General features: G+C 56.3%; 1 protein-coding gene across 4 annotated transcripts in view; it reads right to left on the reverse strand.

The window, feature by feature from the left end:
• pamr1b (peptidase domain containing associated with muscle regeneration 1b) overlaps window positions 1-17710 on the reverse strand; it is a 177009-nt gene that overhangs the window by 44711 nt on the left and 114588 nt on the right. For 3 of the 4 annotated variants that reach the window (XM_059975430.1, XM_059975431.1, XM_059975428.1), the window contains exon 5: window positions 1876-2093. In XM_059975430.1, coding sequence (XP_059831413.1) covers window positions 1876-2093 — 218 coding nt within the window. Of the gene's footprint in view, window positions 1-1074; window positions 1193-1875; window positions 2094-17710 lie in introns of all 4 variants that reach the window. The other variant, XM_059975429.1, reaches the window with a different exon arrangement.

The following is a 17710-nucleotide window of genomic DNA, read 5'->3' on the forward strand; positions in this document are numbered from 1 at the left end:
TGAAAGCACGTAGCAGCGAGCTCAAGCACAGCATCTATTCTAGTGTTTCAGATTCTTAGATGGATCTCTTATGCAATTAGATGGATTCTTCACCCAACAATCAACCTCGTTACGACCTTGCCCTTCGACCTACCTCGTTATGACCTTGCCCTATGACCTACCTCGTTATGACCTTGCCCTATGACCTACCTTGCTCCGACCTTGCCCTACAGCCTACCTCACTATGACCTTGCACTATGATCTAACTCGTTACGACCTTGCCCTACGACCTACCTTGTTACGACCTTGCCCTACGACCTACCTCGTTATGACCTTGCCCTATGACCTACCTCGTTATGACCTTGCCCTACGACCTACCTTGCTCCGACCTTGCCCTACAGCCTACCTCACTATGACCTTGCACTATGATCTAACTCGTTACGACGTTGCACAATATCCTTCCGCAACTCACAGGCAACCTTGCTGGTTCCTTTGCGTTAGACTATTTTACAAGGACAAACTGCTAGCCCCTCAACCCTCGACCCATCACAGATGGAAAGCATGCGAGGAGTGACCAAATTTGAACCCAGGGCCTCTGGCCCTGAAGTTCAGTGTGGATGCCACCACACCACCAGCCATCTTATTGTTATTGCTTTACCTTATTCTAGCTCAATGCACTGTGAAATGATTTGATCTGTGTAAACAATATATACAAGACAGGCTTTTCGCTGTATTGGTACATGAGACAATAATAAACCAGTACCAATACTTTGATTAACTCAATAGCTGCAATTTGAAAGGTGGGGCCTTCAGAACTTGGCCTTGGTGCCACCAAGTTACTCTTGGTGATGGACACTGAAGTCCATACTGAGAGTACAACTGCACTCTTACTACTGACGAAGGGTCTCGGCCCGCAACATCAACTGTACTTCTTCCTATGGATGCTGCCTGGCCTGCTCCGTTCCATCGGTATCTTGTCTGTGTGTTGCCCTGACTACCCTTGGCGCCTCTTTCCCGTCTTGTCCAACGCAGAGGAGCGCTGATCTGTCAGCTGAGGGAGAACAATAGCGTGCAGTCTGTAAGAAGTTTCCTTACCCACGTTTGACCTGAAGCTGCGGGATCTCATGGGACCCAGGGTCAACATCGACGACTCTCGAGGTATCCTCCCACCCGGATACCTCGTGCCGCCACCTTGGATAGGTCTGTCCTGCCACTGATAAAAGAAATAGCCAGAGATGGAACAATTTTCTGAAAATCATTAATGTGGCTACGACAGGCAATTGATTGCATGACTTATAGAATCTCCCCCTTTCAGCTACAGGTGTTTTTGAGAAGGACTTTACAAAGCCAACAGAACCAGGAGTGACTTTGCCAAGTCTATATTTGGTGCCGACATGAATGAAAGGTCGTCCACCCAGCTGTTTTCTGTATAACGACGTGGGTTGCTGAGAATTTCAAACAACATTTAGGAGTTTCCCAAAATACAGGTCAAATGTCTGACCAAATGCAAAGCTCTTCCTACAAGCAATGCTTACAGCCCTTACAGTAAGCCTGAAGCAGTCCACCCATCACCCTGTGACCTCTGGAAGCAACAAGAGACAGTGGAGGTCAGGGGTCCAGATGCAGACTCCAGCGTAGGAGCCCACCATCCTGGCGTTGAAAGGGTAGAGGGCGGAACTAAGATTGAGGCAAAAGGTGAGCGAGGGGGGCCAAGGAAATTGGGAGGGTCAGATGGGAGATGTACAGCCGGAGTGGAAGTTTATGAAGGTGGAAAGCATGGAAAGGAGAGGCAAATGAAGATGGGAAGGGTGAAGCAGAGAGTCTGAACCGGGCAGTCAGCGAATGAACCAGGAGTGAAAGAGTGGTGGAAAATTACTTGGAACCAGGTCTACATACCGTCAACCTCTTCAAACGTAGCGTAAAATCCGTCAAAGCTTTTATAGCCATCAGATACAAACAGGACGTGCAACATGTTTCCAGTGGTCCGAACGGGAGGAGGGCGCTCGTTCCCGCAGAACTTGCCGATCACTCTGGAATCAACATTATCACCATCACGGACCTCCACGTAATCGTACTGACACATGTAATCAAACTCCAGACTCAACATGGAGAACCTGGAACACAAGAAAGAACAACCTGAGCAGCAGACCCTTACACACAGCTACAACCCAGGAAAGCACACCGGGAGCATCACCCCACAGCACCACACACAGGTAAACCCCAGGAAAGCACACCGGGAGCATCATCCCACAGCACCACCCCCAGGTACACCCCAGGAAAGCACACCTGGAGCATCGTCCCACAGCACCACACACAGGTACACCCCAGGAAAGCACACCGGGAGCATCACTCCAAATCACAACACACAGGTACACCCCGGGAAAGCACATCGGGAGCATCACCCCACAGCATCACATACAGGTACAACCAAGGAAAGCACAGCGGGAGCATCACCCCACAGCACCACACACAGGTACACCCCAGGAAAGCACACCGGGAGCATCACACCACAGCACCACACACAGGTACACCCCGGGAAAGCACATCGGGAGCATCACCCCACAGCATCACATACAGGTACAACCAAGGAAAGCACAGCGGGAGCATCACCCCACAGCACCACACACAGGTACACCCCAGGAAAGCACACCGGGAGCATCGTCCCACAATTCCACCCACAGGTAAACCCCAGGAAAGCACACCGGGAGCATCGCCCACAATTCCACACACAGGTACACCCCAGGAAAGCACACCGGGAGCATCGTCCCACAGCACCACACAGGTACACCCCAGGAAAGCACAACGGGAGCATCGTCCCACAGTACCACACACAGGTACACCCCAGGAAAGCACACCGGGAGCATCGTCCCACAACACCACACACAGGTACACCCCAGGAAAGCACACCGGGAGCATCGTCCCACAACACAACACAAAGGTTCACCCCAGGAAAGCAAACCGGGAGCATCGCTCCACAGCACCACACACAGCTACACCCCAGGAAAGCAAACCGGGAGCATCACCCCACAACACCACACACAGGTAGACCCCAGGAAAGCAAACCGGGAGCATCGTCCCACAGCACCACACACAGGTAGACCCCAGGAAAGTACATCGGGAGCATCACACCACAACACCACAAACAGGTACACCCCAGGAAAGCACACCGGGAGCATCACCCCACAGCACCACACACAGGCACACCCAAGGAAAGCACACCGGGAGCATCACCCCACAATATCACCACACACAGGTACACCCCAGGAAAGCACACCGGGAGCATCACCCCACAGCACCACACACAGGTACACACCAGGAAAGCACACCGGGAGCATCACCCCACAATATCACCACACACATGTACAACCCAGGAAAGCACACCGGGAGCATCACCCCACAGCACCACACACAGGTACACACCAGGAAAGCACACCGGGAGCATCACCCCACAGCACCACACACAGGTACACCCCAGGAAAGCACACCGGGAGCATCGTCCCAGAGCACCACACACAGGTACACCCCAGGAAAGCACACGGGGAGCATCACTCCAAATCACCACACACAGGTACACCCCGGGAAAGCAAACCGGGAGCATCACCCCACAAAACCACACACAGGTAGACCCCAGGAAAGCAAACCGGGAGCATCGTCCCACAACACAACACAAAGGTTCACCCCAGGAAAGCAAAACTGGAGCATCGCTCCACAGCACCACACACAGCTACACCCCAGGAAAGCAAACCGGGAGCATCACCCCACAACACCACACACAGGTAGACCCCAGGAAAGCAAACCGGGAGCATCGTCCCACAGCACCACACACAGGTACACCCCAGGAAAGTACACCGGGAGCATCAACCCACAGCACCACACACAGGTACACCCCAGGAAAGTACACCGGGAGCATCAACCCACAGCACCACACACAGGTACACCCAAGGAAAGCACAACGGGAGCATTACACCACAGCACCACAAACAGGTACACACCAGGAAAGCACACCGGGAACATCGTCCCACAATACCACACACAGGTACACCCCAGGAAAGCACACCGGGAGCATCGTCCCACAACATCACACAAAGGTACACCCCAGGAAAGCACACCTGGAGCATCACCCCACAGCACCACACACAGGTACACACCAGGAAAGCACACCTGGAGCATCACCCCACAGCACCACACACAGGTACACACCAGGAAAGCACACCGGGATCATCGTCCCACAACACCACACAGAGGTACACACCAGGAAAGCACACCGGGAACATCGTCCCACAATACCACACACAGGTACACCCCAGGAAAGTACACCGGGAGCATCAACCCACAATACCACACACAGGTACACCCCAGGAAAGTACACAGGGAGCATCAACCCACAACACCACACACAGGTACACCCCAGGAAAGCACACCTGGAGCATCACCACAGCACCACACACAGGTACACCCCAGGAAAGCACACCGGGAACATCGTCCCACAATACCACACACAGGTACACCCCAGGAAAACACACCGGGAGCATCGTCCCACAACATCACACAGGTACACCCCAGGAAAGCACAACGGGAGCATCGTCCCACAGTACCACACACAGGTACACCCCAGGAAAGCACACCGGGAGCATCGTCCCACAACACAACACAAAGGTTCACCCCAGGAAAGCAAACCGGGAGCATCGCTCCACAGCACCACACACAGCTACACCCCAGGAAAGCAAACCGGGAGCATCACCCCACAACTCCACACACAGGTACACCCCAGGAAAGCAAACCGGGAGCATCGTCCCACAGCACCACACACAGGTACACCCCAGGAAAGTACACCGGGAGCATCAACCCACAACACCACACACAGGTACACCCCAGGAAAGCACACCGGGAGCATCACCCAACAGCACCACACACAGGTACACACCAGGAAAGCACACCGGGAGCATCACCCCACAATATCACCACACACATGTACAACCCAGGAAAGCACACCGGGAGCATCACCCCACAATATCACCACACACATGTACAACCCAGGAAAGCACACCGGGAGCATCACCCCACAGCACCACACACAGGTACACACCAGGAAAGCACACCGGGAGCATCGTCCCAGAGCACCACACACAGGTACACCCCAGGAAAGCACACCGGGAGCATCACTCCAAATCACCACACACAGGTACACCCCGGGAAAGCAAACCGGGAGCATCACCCCACAAAACCACACACAGGTAGACCCCAGGAAAGCAAACCGGGAGCATCGTCCCACAACACAACACAAAGGTTCACCCCAGGAAAGCAAAACTGGAGCATCGCTCCACAGCACCACACACAGGTACACACCAGGAAAGCACACCGGGATCATCGTCCCACAACACCACACAGAGGTACACACCAGGAAAGCACACCGGGAACATCGTCCCACAATACCACACACAGGTACACCCCAGGAAAGTACACCGGGAGCATCAACCCACAATACCACACACAGGTACACCCCAGGAAAGTACACAGGGAGCATCAACCCACAACACCACACACAGGTACACCCCAGGAAAGCACACCTGGAGCATCACCACAGCACCACACACAGGTACACCCCAGGAAAGCACACCGGGAACATCGTCCCACAATACCACACACAGGTACACCCCAGGAAAACACACCGGGAGCATCGTCCCACAACATCACACACAGGTACACCCCAGGAAAGCACACCGGGAGCATCGTCCCACAACACCACACACAGGTACACCCCAGGAAAGCACACCGGGAGCATCGTCCCACAACACAACACACAGGTTCAGCCCAGGAAAGCAAACCGGGAGCATCACTCCACAGCACCACACACAGGGACACCACAGGAAAGTACACCGGGAGAATCACCCCACAGCACCACACACAGATATATCCCAGGAAAGTACACCGGGTGCATCGTCCCACAACACCACACACAGGTACACCCCAGGAAAGCACACCGGGAGCATTGTCCCACAACACAACACACAGGTACACCCCAGGAAAGCACACAGGGAGCATCACACCACAGCACCACACACAGGTATGCACCAGGAAAGCACACCGGGACCATTGTCCCACAGCACCACACACAGCTACACCCCAGGAAAGCAAACCGGGAGCATCACCCCTCAACACCACACACAGGTAGACCCCAGGAAAGCAAACCGGGAGCATCGTCCCACAGCACCACACACAGGTACACCCCAGGAAAGCACACCGGGAACATCGTCCCACAATACCACACACAGGTACACCCCAGGAAAGCACACCGGGAGCATCGTCCCACAACATCACACAAAGGTACACCCCAGGAAAGCACACCTGGAGCATCACCCCACAGCACCACACACAGGTACACACCAGGAAAGCACACCTGGAGCATCACCCCACAGCACCACACACAGGTACACACCAGGAAAGCACACCTGGAGCATCACCCCACAGCACCACACACAGGTACACACCAGGAAAGCACACCGGGATCATCGTCCCACAACACCACACAGAGGTACACACCAGGAAAGCACACCGGGAACATCGTCCCACAATACCACACACAGGTACACCCCAGGAAAGTACACCGGGAGCATCAACCCACAATACCACACACAGGTACACCCCAGGAAAGTACACAGGGAGCATCAACCCACAACACCACACACAGGTACACCCCAGGAAAGCACACCTGGAGCATCACCACAGCACCACACACAGGTACACCCCAGGAAAGCACACCGGGAACATCGTCCCACAATACCACACACAGGTACACCCCAGGAAAACACACCGGGAGCATCGTCCCACAACATCACACACAGGTACACCCCAGGAAAGCACACCGGGAGCATCGTCCCACAATTCCACACACAGGTACACCCCAGGAAAGCACACCGGGAGCATCGTCCCACAGCACCACACAGGTACACCCCAGGAAAGCACAACGGGAGCATCGTCCCACAGTACCACACACAGGTACACCCCAGGAAAGCACACCGGGAGCATCGTCCCACAACACCACACACAGGTACACCCCAGGAAAGCACACCGGGAGCATCGTCCCACAACACAACACAAAGGTTCACCCCAGGAAAGCAAAACGGGAGCATCGCTCCACAGCACCACACACAGCTACACCCCAGGAAAGCAAACCGGGAGCATCACCCCACAACACCACACACAGGTAGACCCCAGGAAAGCAAACCGGGAGCATCGTCCCACAGCACCACACACAGGTACACCCCAGGAAAGTACACCGGGAGCATCAACCCACAACACCACACACAGGTACACCCCAGGAAAGCACACCGGGAGCATCACCCAACAGCACCACACACAGGTACACACCAGGAAAGCACACCGGGAGCATCACCCCACAATATCACCACACACATGTACAACCCAGGAAAGCACACCGGGAGCATCACCCCACAATATCACCACACACATGTACAACCCAGGAAAGCACACCGGGAGCATCACCCCACAGCACCACACACAGGTACACACCAGGAAAGCACACCGGGAGCATCGTCCCAGAGCACCACACACAGGTACACCCCAGGAAAGCACACCGGGAGCATCACTCCAAATCACCACACACAGGTACACCCCGGGAAAGCAAACCGGGAGCATCACCCCACAAAACCACACACAGGTAGACCCCAGGAAAGCAAACCGGGAGCATCGTCCCACAACACAACACAAAGGTTCACCCCAGGAAAGCAAAACTGGAGCATCGCTCCACAGCACCACACACAGGTACACACCAGGAAAGCACACCGGGATCATCGTCCCACAACACCACACAGAGGTACACACCAGGAAAGCACACCGGGAACATCGTCCCACAATACCACACACAGGTACACCCCAGGAAAGTACACCGGGAGCATCAACCCACAATACCACACACAGGTACACCCCAGGAAAGTACACAGGGAGCATCAACCCACAATACCACACACAGGTACACCCCAGGAAAGCACACCTGGAGCATCACCACAGCACCACACACAGGTACACCCCAGGAAAGCACACCGGGAACATCGTCCCACAATACCACACACAGGTACACCCCAGGAAAACACACCGGGAGCATCGTCCCACAACATCACACACAGGTACACCCCAGGAAAGCACACCGGGAGCATCGTCCCACAACACCACACACAGGTACACCCCAGGAAAGCACACCGGGAGCATCGTCCCACAACACAACACACAGGTTCAGCCCAGGAAAGCAAACCGGGAGCATCACTCCACAGCACCACACACAGGGACACCACAGGAAAGTACACCGGGAGAATCACCCCACAGCACCACACACAGATATATCCCAGGAAAGTACACCGGGTGCATCGTCCCACAACACCACACACAGGTACACCCCAGGAAAGCACACCGGGAGCATTGTCCCACAACACAACACACAGGTACACCCCAGGAAAGCACACAGGGAGCATCACACCACAGCACCACACACAGGTATGCACCAGGAAAGCACACCGGGAGCATTGTCCCACAGTACCACACCCAGGTACACCCCAGGAAAGAAAACCTGGAGCATCACCCCACAACTCCACACACAGGTAGACCCCAGGAAAGCAAACGGGGAGCATCGTCCCACAACACCACACACAGGTACACGACAGGAAAGCACACCGGGAGCATTGTCCCACAGCACCACACACAGGTACACCCCAGGAAAGCACACCGGGAGCATCACCCCACAGCACCACACACAGGTACACCCCAGGAAAGCACACAGGGAGCATCGTCCCACAGCAGCACACACAGGTACAACCCAGGAAAGCACACAGGGAGCATCACCCCACAGCACCACACAGAGGTACACCCCAGGAAAGCACACCGGGAGCATCACCCCACAGCACCACACAAAGGTACAACCCAGGAAAGCACACCGGGTCCATCACCACACAAAACCGCACAGAGGTACACCCCAGGAAAGCACACCGGGAGCATTGTCCCACAGAACCACACACAGGTACACCCCAGAAAAGCACACCGGGAGCATCGTCCAACAGCACCACAGAAAGGTACACCCCAGGAAAGCACACCGGGAGCATCACCCCACAGCACCACAGACAGGTACACCCCAATAAAGCACAGCGGGAGCATCACCCCACAGGACCACACACAGGTACAGCCCAGGAAAGCACACCGGGAGCATCACCCCACAGCACCACACACAGGAACACCCCTGGAAAGCACACCGGAAGCATCACCCCACAGCACAACACACAGGTACAACCCAGGAAAGCACACCGGGAGCATCACCCCACAACACCACACACAGGTAGACCCCAGGAAAGCACACCGGGTGCATCTCCCCACAAAACCACACAGAGGTAAACCCCAGTAAAGCACACCGGGAGCATTGTCCCACAGTACCACACACAGGTACACCCCAGAAAAGCACACCGGGAGCATCGTCCCACAGCACCACACACAGGTACAACCCAGGAAAGCACTCCGGGAGCATCGTCCCACAGCACCACACACAGGTACACCCCAGGAAAGCACACCGGGAGCATCGTCCCACAGCACCACACACAGGAACACCCCAGGAAAGCACACCGGGAGCACCACCCCTCAACACCACACACAGGTACACCCCTGGAAAGCACACCGGGAGCATCACCCCACAGCACCACACACACGTACAGCCCAGGAAAGCACACCGGGAGCATCACCCCACAGCACCACACACAGGTACAGCCCAGGAAAGCACACCTGGAGCATCACCCCACAGCACCACACACAGGTACAACCCAGGAAAGCACACCGGGAGCATCACCCCACAACACCACACAAAGGTAGACCCCAGGAAAGCACACCGGGTGCATCACCCCACAAAACCACACAGAGGTACACCCCAGGAAAGCACACCGGGAGCATTGTCCCACAGCACCACACACAGGTACACCCCAGGAAAGCACACCGGGAGCATCGTCCCACAGTACCACACACAGGTACACCCCAGGAAAGTACACCGGGAGCATCAACCCACAACACCACACACAGGTACACCCCAGGAAAGCACACCGGGAGCATCACCCAACAGCACCACACACAGGTACACACCAGGAAAGCACACCGGGAGCATCACCCCACAATATCACCACACACATGTACAACCCAGGAAAGCACACCGGGAGCATCACCCCACAATATCACCACACACATGTACAACCCAGGAAAGCACACCGGGAGCATCACCCCACAGCACCACACACAGGTACACACCAGGAAAGCACACCGGGAGCATCGTCCCAGAGCACCACACACAGGTACACCCCAGGAAAGCACACCGGGAGCATCACTCCAAATCACCACACACAGGTACACCCCGGGAAAGCAAACCGGGAGCATCACCCCACAAAACCACACACAGGTAGACCCCAGGAAAGCAAACCGGGAGCATCGTCCCACAACACAACACAAAGGTTCACCCCAGGAAAGCAAAACTGGAGCATCGCTCCACAGCACCACACACAGGTACACACCAGGAAAGCACACCGGGATCATCGTCCCACAACACCACACAGAGGTACACACCAGGAAAGCACACCGGGAACATCGTCCCACAATACCACACACAGGTACACCCCAGGAAAGTACACCGGGAGCATCAACCCACAATACCACACACAGGTACACCCCAGGAAAGTACACAGGGAGCATCAACCCACAATACCACACACAGGTACACCCCAGGAAAGCACACCTGGAGCATCACCACAGCACCACACACAGGTACACCCCAGGAAAGCACACCGGGAACATCGTCCCACAATACCACACACAGGTACACCCCAGGAAAACACACCGGGAGCATCGTCCCACAACATCACACACAGGTACACCCCAGGAAAGCACACCGGGAGCATCGTCCCACAACACCACACACAGGTACACCCCAGGAAAGCACACCGGGAGCATCGTCCCACAACACAACACACAGGTTCAGCCCAGGAAAGCAAACCGGGAGCATCACTCCACAGCACCACACACAGGGACACCACAGGAAAGTACACCGGGAGAATCACCCCACAGCACCACACACAGATATATCCCAGGAAAGTACACCGGGTGCATCGTCCCACAACACCACACACAGGTACACCCCAGGAAAGCACACCGGGAGCATTGTCCCACAACACAACACACAGGTACACCCCAGGAAAGCACACAGGGAGCATCACACCACAGCACCACACACAGGTATGCACCAGGAAAGCACACCGGGAGCATTGTCCCACAGTACCACACCCAGGTACACCCCAGGAAAGAAAACCTGGAGCATCACCCCACAACTCCACACACAGGTAGACCCCAGGAAAGCAAACGGGGAGCATCGTCCCACAACACCACACACAGGTACACGACAGGAAAGCACACCGGGAGCATTGTCCCACAGCACCACACACAGGTACACCCCAGGAAAGCACACCGGGAGCATCACCCCACAGCACCACACACAGGTACACCCCAGGAAAGCACACAGGGAGCATCGTCCCACAGCAGCACACACAGGTACAACCCAGGAAAGCACACAGGGAGCATCACCCCACAGCACCACACAGAGGTACACCCCAGGAAAGCACACCGGGAGCATCACCCCACAGCACCACACAAAGGTACAACCCAGGAAAGCACACCGGGTCCATCACCACACAAAACCGCACAGAGGTACACCCCAGGAAAGCACACCGGGAGCATTGTCCCACAGAACCACACACAGGTACACCCCAGAAAAGCACACCGGGAGCATCGTCCAACAGCACCACAGAAAGGTACACCCCAGGAAAGCACACCGGGAGCATCACCCCACAGCACCACAGACAGGTACACCCCAATAAAGCACAGCGGGAGCATCACCCCACAGGACCACACACAGGTACAGCCCAGGAAAGCACACCGGGAGCATCACCCCACAGCACCACACACAGGAACACCCCTGGAAAGCACACCGGAAGCATCACCCCACAGCACAACACACAGGTACAACCCAGGAAAGCACACCGGGAGCATCACCCCACAACACCACACACAGGAAGACCCCAGGAAAGCACACCGGGTGCATCTCCCCACAAAACCACACAGAGGTAAACCCCAGTAAAGCACACCGGGAGCATTGTCCCACAGTACCACACACAGGTACACCCCAGAAAAGCACACCGGGAGCATCGTCCCACAGCACCACACACAGGTACAACCCAGGAAAGCACTCCGGGAGCATCGTCCCACAGCACCACACACAGGTACACCCCAGGAAAGCACACCGGGAGCATCGTCCCACAGCACCACACACAGGAACACCCCAGGAAAGCACACCGGGAGCACCACCCCTCAACACCACACACAGGTACACCCCTGGAAAGCACACCGGGAGCATCACCCCACAGCACCACACACACGTACAGCCCAGGAAAGCACACCGGGAGCATCACCCCACAGCACCACACACAGGTACAGCCCAGGAAAGCACACCTGGAGCATCACCCCACAGCACCACACACAGGTACAACCCAGGAAAGCACACCGGGAGCATCACCCCACAACACCACACAAAGGTAGACCCCAGGAAAGCACACCGGGTGCATCACCCCACAAAACCACACAGAGGTACACCCCAGGAAAGCACACCGGGAGCATTGTCCCACAGCACCACACACAGGTACACCCCAGGAAAGCACACCGGGAGCATCGTCCCACAGCACCACACACAGGAACACCCCAGGAAAGCACACCGGGAGCACCACCACTCAACACCACACACAGGTACACCCCAGGAAAGCACACCGGGAGCATCGTCCCACAACACAACACAAAGGTTCACCCCAGGACAGCAAACCGGGAGCATCGCTCCACAGCACCACACACAGCTACACCCCAGGAAAGCAAACCGGGAGCATCACCCCACAACACCACACACACGTAGACCCCAGGAAAGCAAACCGGGAGCAGCGTCCCACAGCGCCACACACAGGTACACCCCAGGAAAGTACACCAGGAGCATCAACCAACAACACCACACACAGGTACACACCTGGAAAGCACACCGGGAGCATCACCCAACAGCACCACACACAGGCACACCCAAGGAAAGCACACCGGGAGCATCACCCAACAGCACCACACACAGGCACACCCCGGGAAAGCACACCGGGAGCATCACTCCAAATCACCACACACAGGTACACACCAGGAAAGCACACCTGGAGCATCACCCCACAGCACCACACACAGGTACACACCAGGAAAGCAAACCGGGAGCATCGTCCCACAACATCACACACACGTACACCCCAGGAAAGCACACCGGGAGCATCACCCCATAGCACCACACACAGGTACACCACAGGAAAGCACACCGGGAGCATCACCCCACAATATCACCACACACATGTACACCCCAGGAAAGCACACCGGGAGCATCACCCCACAATATCACCACACACATGTACAACCCAGGAAAGCACACCGGGAGCATCGTCCCACAGACCCACACACAGGTACACCCCGGGAAAGCACACCGGGAGCATCACTCCAAATCACCACACACAGGTACACCCCTGGAAAGCACACCTGGAGCATCACCCCACAGCACCACACACAGGTACACCCCAGGAAAGCACACCGGGAACATCGTCCCACAATACCACACACAGGTACACCCCAGGAAAGCACACCGGGAGCATCGTCCCACAAATTCACACACAGGTACACCCCAGGAAAGCACACAGGGAGCATCACCCCACAGCACCACACACAGGTACACCCCAGGAAAGCACACCGGGAGCATCACCCCACAGCACCACACAAAGGTACAACCAAGGAAAGCACACCGGGTCCATCACCCCACAGCACCACACAAAGGTACAACCCAGGAAAGCACACCGGGTCCATCACCACACAAAACCGCACAGAGGTACACCCCAGGAAAGCACACCGGGAGCATTGTCCCACAGAACTACACACAGGTACACCCCAGAAAAGCACACCGGGAGCATCGTCCAACAGCACCACACACAGGTACACCCCAGGAAAGCACACCGGGAGCATCGTCCAACAGCACCACACACAGGTACACCCCAGAAAAGCACACCGGGAGCATCGTCCCACAGCACCACACACAGGTACACCCCAGGAAAGCACTCCGGGAGCATCGTCCCACAGCACCACACACAGGTACACCCCAGGAAAGCACACCGGGAGCATCGTCCCACAACACAACAAAAAGGTTCACCCCAGGAAAGCAAAACCGGGAGCATCGCTCCACAGCACCACACACAGCTACACCCCAGGAAAGCAAACCGGGAGCATCACCCCACAACAGCACACACACGTAGACCCCAGGAAAGCAAACTGGGAGCATCGTCCCACAGCGCCACACACAGGTACACCCCAGGAAAGTACACCAGGAGCGTCAACCAACAATACCACACACAGGTACACCCCTGGAAAGCACACCGGGAGCATCACCCAACAGCACCACACACAGGCACACCCAAGGAAAGCACATCGGGAGCATCACACAACAGCACCACACACAGGTACACCCCGGGAAAGCACACCGGGAGCATCACTCCAAATCACCACACACAGGTACACACCAGGAAAGCACACCTGGAGCATCACCCCACAGCACCACACACAGGTACACACCAGGAAAGCAAAACCGGGAGCATCGTCCCACAACATCACACACACGTACACCCCAGGAAAGCACACCAGGAGCATCACCCCACAATATCACCACACACATGTACACCCCAGGAAAGCACACCGGGAGCATCGTCCCACAGAACCACACACAGGTACAACCCAGGAAAGCACACCGGGAGCATCGTCCCACAGCACCACACACAGGTACACCCCGGGAAAGCACACCGGGAGCATCACTCCAAACCACCACACACAGGTACACCCCAGGAAAGCACACCTGGAGCATCACCACACAGCACCACACACAGGTACACCCCAGGAAAGCACACCGGGAACATCGTCCCACAGCACCACACACAGGTACACCCCAGGAAAGCACACCGGGAGCATCGTCCCACAGCACCACACACAGGTACACCCCAGGAAAGCAAACCGGGAGCATCGTCCCACAACATCACACACACGTACACCCCAGGAAAGCACACGGGGAGCATCACCCCATAGCACCACACACAGGTACACCACAGGAAAGCACACCGGGAGCATCACCCCACAATATCACCACACACATGTACAACCCAGGAAAGCACACCGGGAGCATCACCCCACAATATCACCACACACATGTACACCCCAGGAAAGCACACCGGGAGCATCACCCCACAATATCACCACACACAGGTACACCCCAGGAAAGCACACCGGGAGCATCGTCCCACAACATCACACACAGGTACACCCCAGGAAAGCACACAGGGAGCATTACCCCACAGCACCACACACAGGTACACCCCAGGAAAGCACACCGGGAGCATCACCCCACAGCACCACACACAGGTACAACCCAGGAAAGCACACCGGGAGCAACACCACACAACACCACACAAAGGTAGACCCCAGGAAAGCACACCGGGTGCATCACCCCACAAAACCACACAGAGGTACACCCCAGGAAAGCACACAGGGAGCATCGTCCCACAGCACCACACACAGGTACACCCCAGGAAAGCACTCCGGGAGCATCGTCCCACAGCACCACACACAGGTACACCCCAGGAAAGCACACCGGGAGCATCGTCCCACAGCATCACACACAGGTACACCCCAGGAAAGCACACCGGGAGCACCACCCCTCAACACCACACACAGGTACACCCCAGGAAAGCACACCGGGAGCATCGTCCCACAACACAACAAAAAGGTTCACCCCAGGAAAGCAAAACCGGGAGCATCGCTCCACAGCACCACACACAGCTACACCCCAGGAAAGCAAACCGGGAGCATCACCCCACAACAGCACACACACGTAGACCCCAGGAAAGCAAACTGGGAGCATCGTCCCACAGCGCCACACACAGGTACACCCCAGGAAAGTACACCAGGAGCGTCAACCAACAATACCACACACAGGTACACCCCTGGAAAGCACACCGGGAGCATCACCCAACAGCACCACACACAGGCACACCCAAGGAAAGCACATCGGGAGCATCACACAACAGCACCACACACAGGTACACCCCGGGAAAGCACACCGGGAGCATCACTCCAAATCACCACACACAGGTACACACCAGGAAAGCACACCTGGAGCATCACCCCACAGCACCACACACAGGTACACACCAGGAAAGCAAAACCGGGAGCATCGTCCCACAACATCACACACACGTACACCCCAGGAAAGCACACCGGGAGCATCACCCCACAATATCACCACACACATGTACACCCCAGGAAAGCACACCGGGAGCATCGTCCCACAGAACCACACACAGGTACAACCCAGGAAAGCACACCGGGAGCATCGTCCCACAGCACCACACACAGGTACACCCTGGGAAAGCACACCGGGAGCATCACTCCAACCCACCACACACAGGTACACCCCAGGAAAGCACACCTGGAGCATCACCACACAGCACCACACACAGGTACACCCCAGGAAAGCACACCGGGAGCATCGTCCCACAGCACCACACACAGGTACACCCCAGGAAAGCAAACCGGGAGCATCGTCCCACAACATCACACACACGTACACCCCAGGAAAGCACACCGGGAGCATCACCCCATAGCACCACACACAGGTACACCACAGGAAAGCACACCGGGAGCATCACCCCACAATATCACCACACACATGTACAACCCAGGAAAGCACACCGGGAGCATCACCCCACAATATCACCACACACATGTACACCCCAGGAAAGCACACCGGGAGCATCACCCCACAATATCACCACACACAGGTACACCCCAGGAAAGCACACCGGGAGCATCGTCCCACAACATCACACACAGGTACACCCCAGGAAAGCACACAGGGAGCATTACCCCACAGCACCACACACAGGTACACCCCAGGAAAGCACACCGGGAGCATCACCCCACAGCACCACACACAGGTACGCACCAGGAAAGCACACCGGGAGCATCACCCCACAAAACCGCACAGAGGTACACCCCAGGAAAGCACACCGGGAGCATTGTCCCACAGAACCACACACAGGTACACCCCAGAAAAGCACACCGGGAGCATCGTCCAACAGCACCACACACAGGTACACCCCAGGAAAGCACACCGGGAGCATCACCCCACAGCACCACAGACAGGTACACCCCAAGAAAGCACAGCGGGAGCATCACCCCACAGCACCACACACAGGTACACCCCAGGAAAGCACACCGGGAGCATCACCCCACAGCACCACACACAGGTACACCCCAGGAAAGCACACCGGGAGCATCACACCACAGCACCACACAAAGGTACAACCCAGGAAAGCACACCGGGTCCATCACCACACAAAACCGCACAGAGGTACACCACAGGAAAGCACACCGGGAGCATTGTCCCACAGAACCACACACAGGTACACCCCAGAAAAGCACACCGGGAGCATCGTCCAACAGCACCACACACAGGTACACGCCAGGAAAGCACACCGGGAGCATCACCCCACAGCACCACAAACAGGTAAACCCCAGGAAAGCACAGCGGGAGCATCAC

Source organism: Hypanus sabinus, chromosome 7 (assembly GCF_030144855.1).
Source record: "Hypanus sabinus isolate sHypSab1 chromosome 7, sHypSab1.hap1, whole genome shotgun sequence".
In the NCBI taxonomy this organism is placed as follows: domain Eukaryota; kingdom Metazoa; phylum Chordata; class Chondrichthyes; order Myliobatiformes; family Dasyatidae; genus Hypanus; species Hypanus sabinus.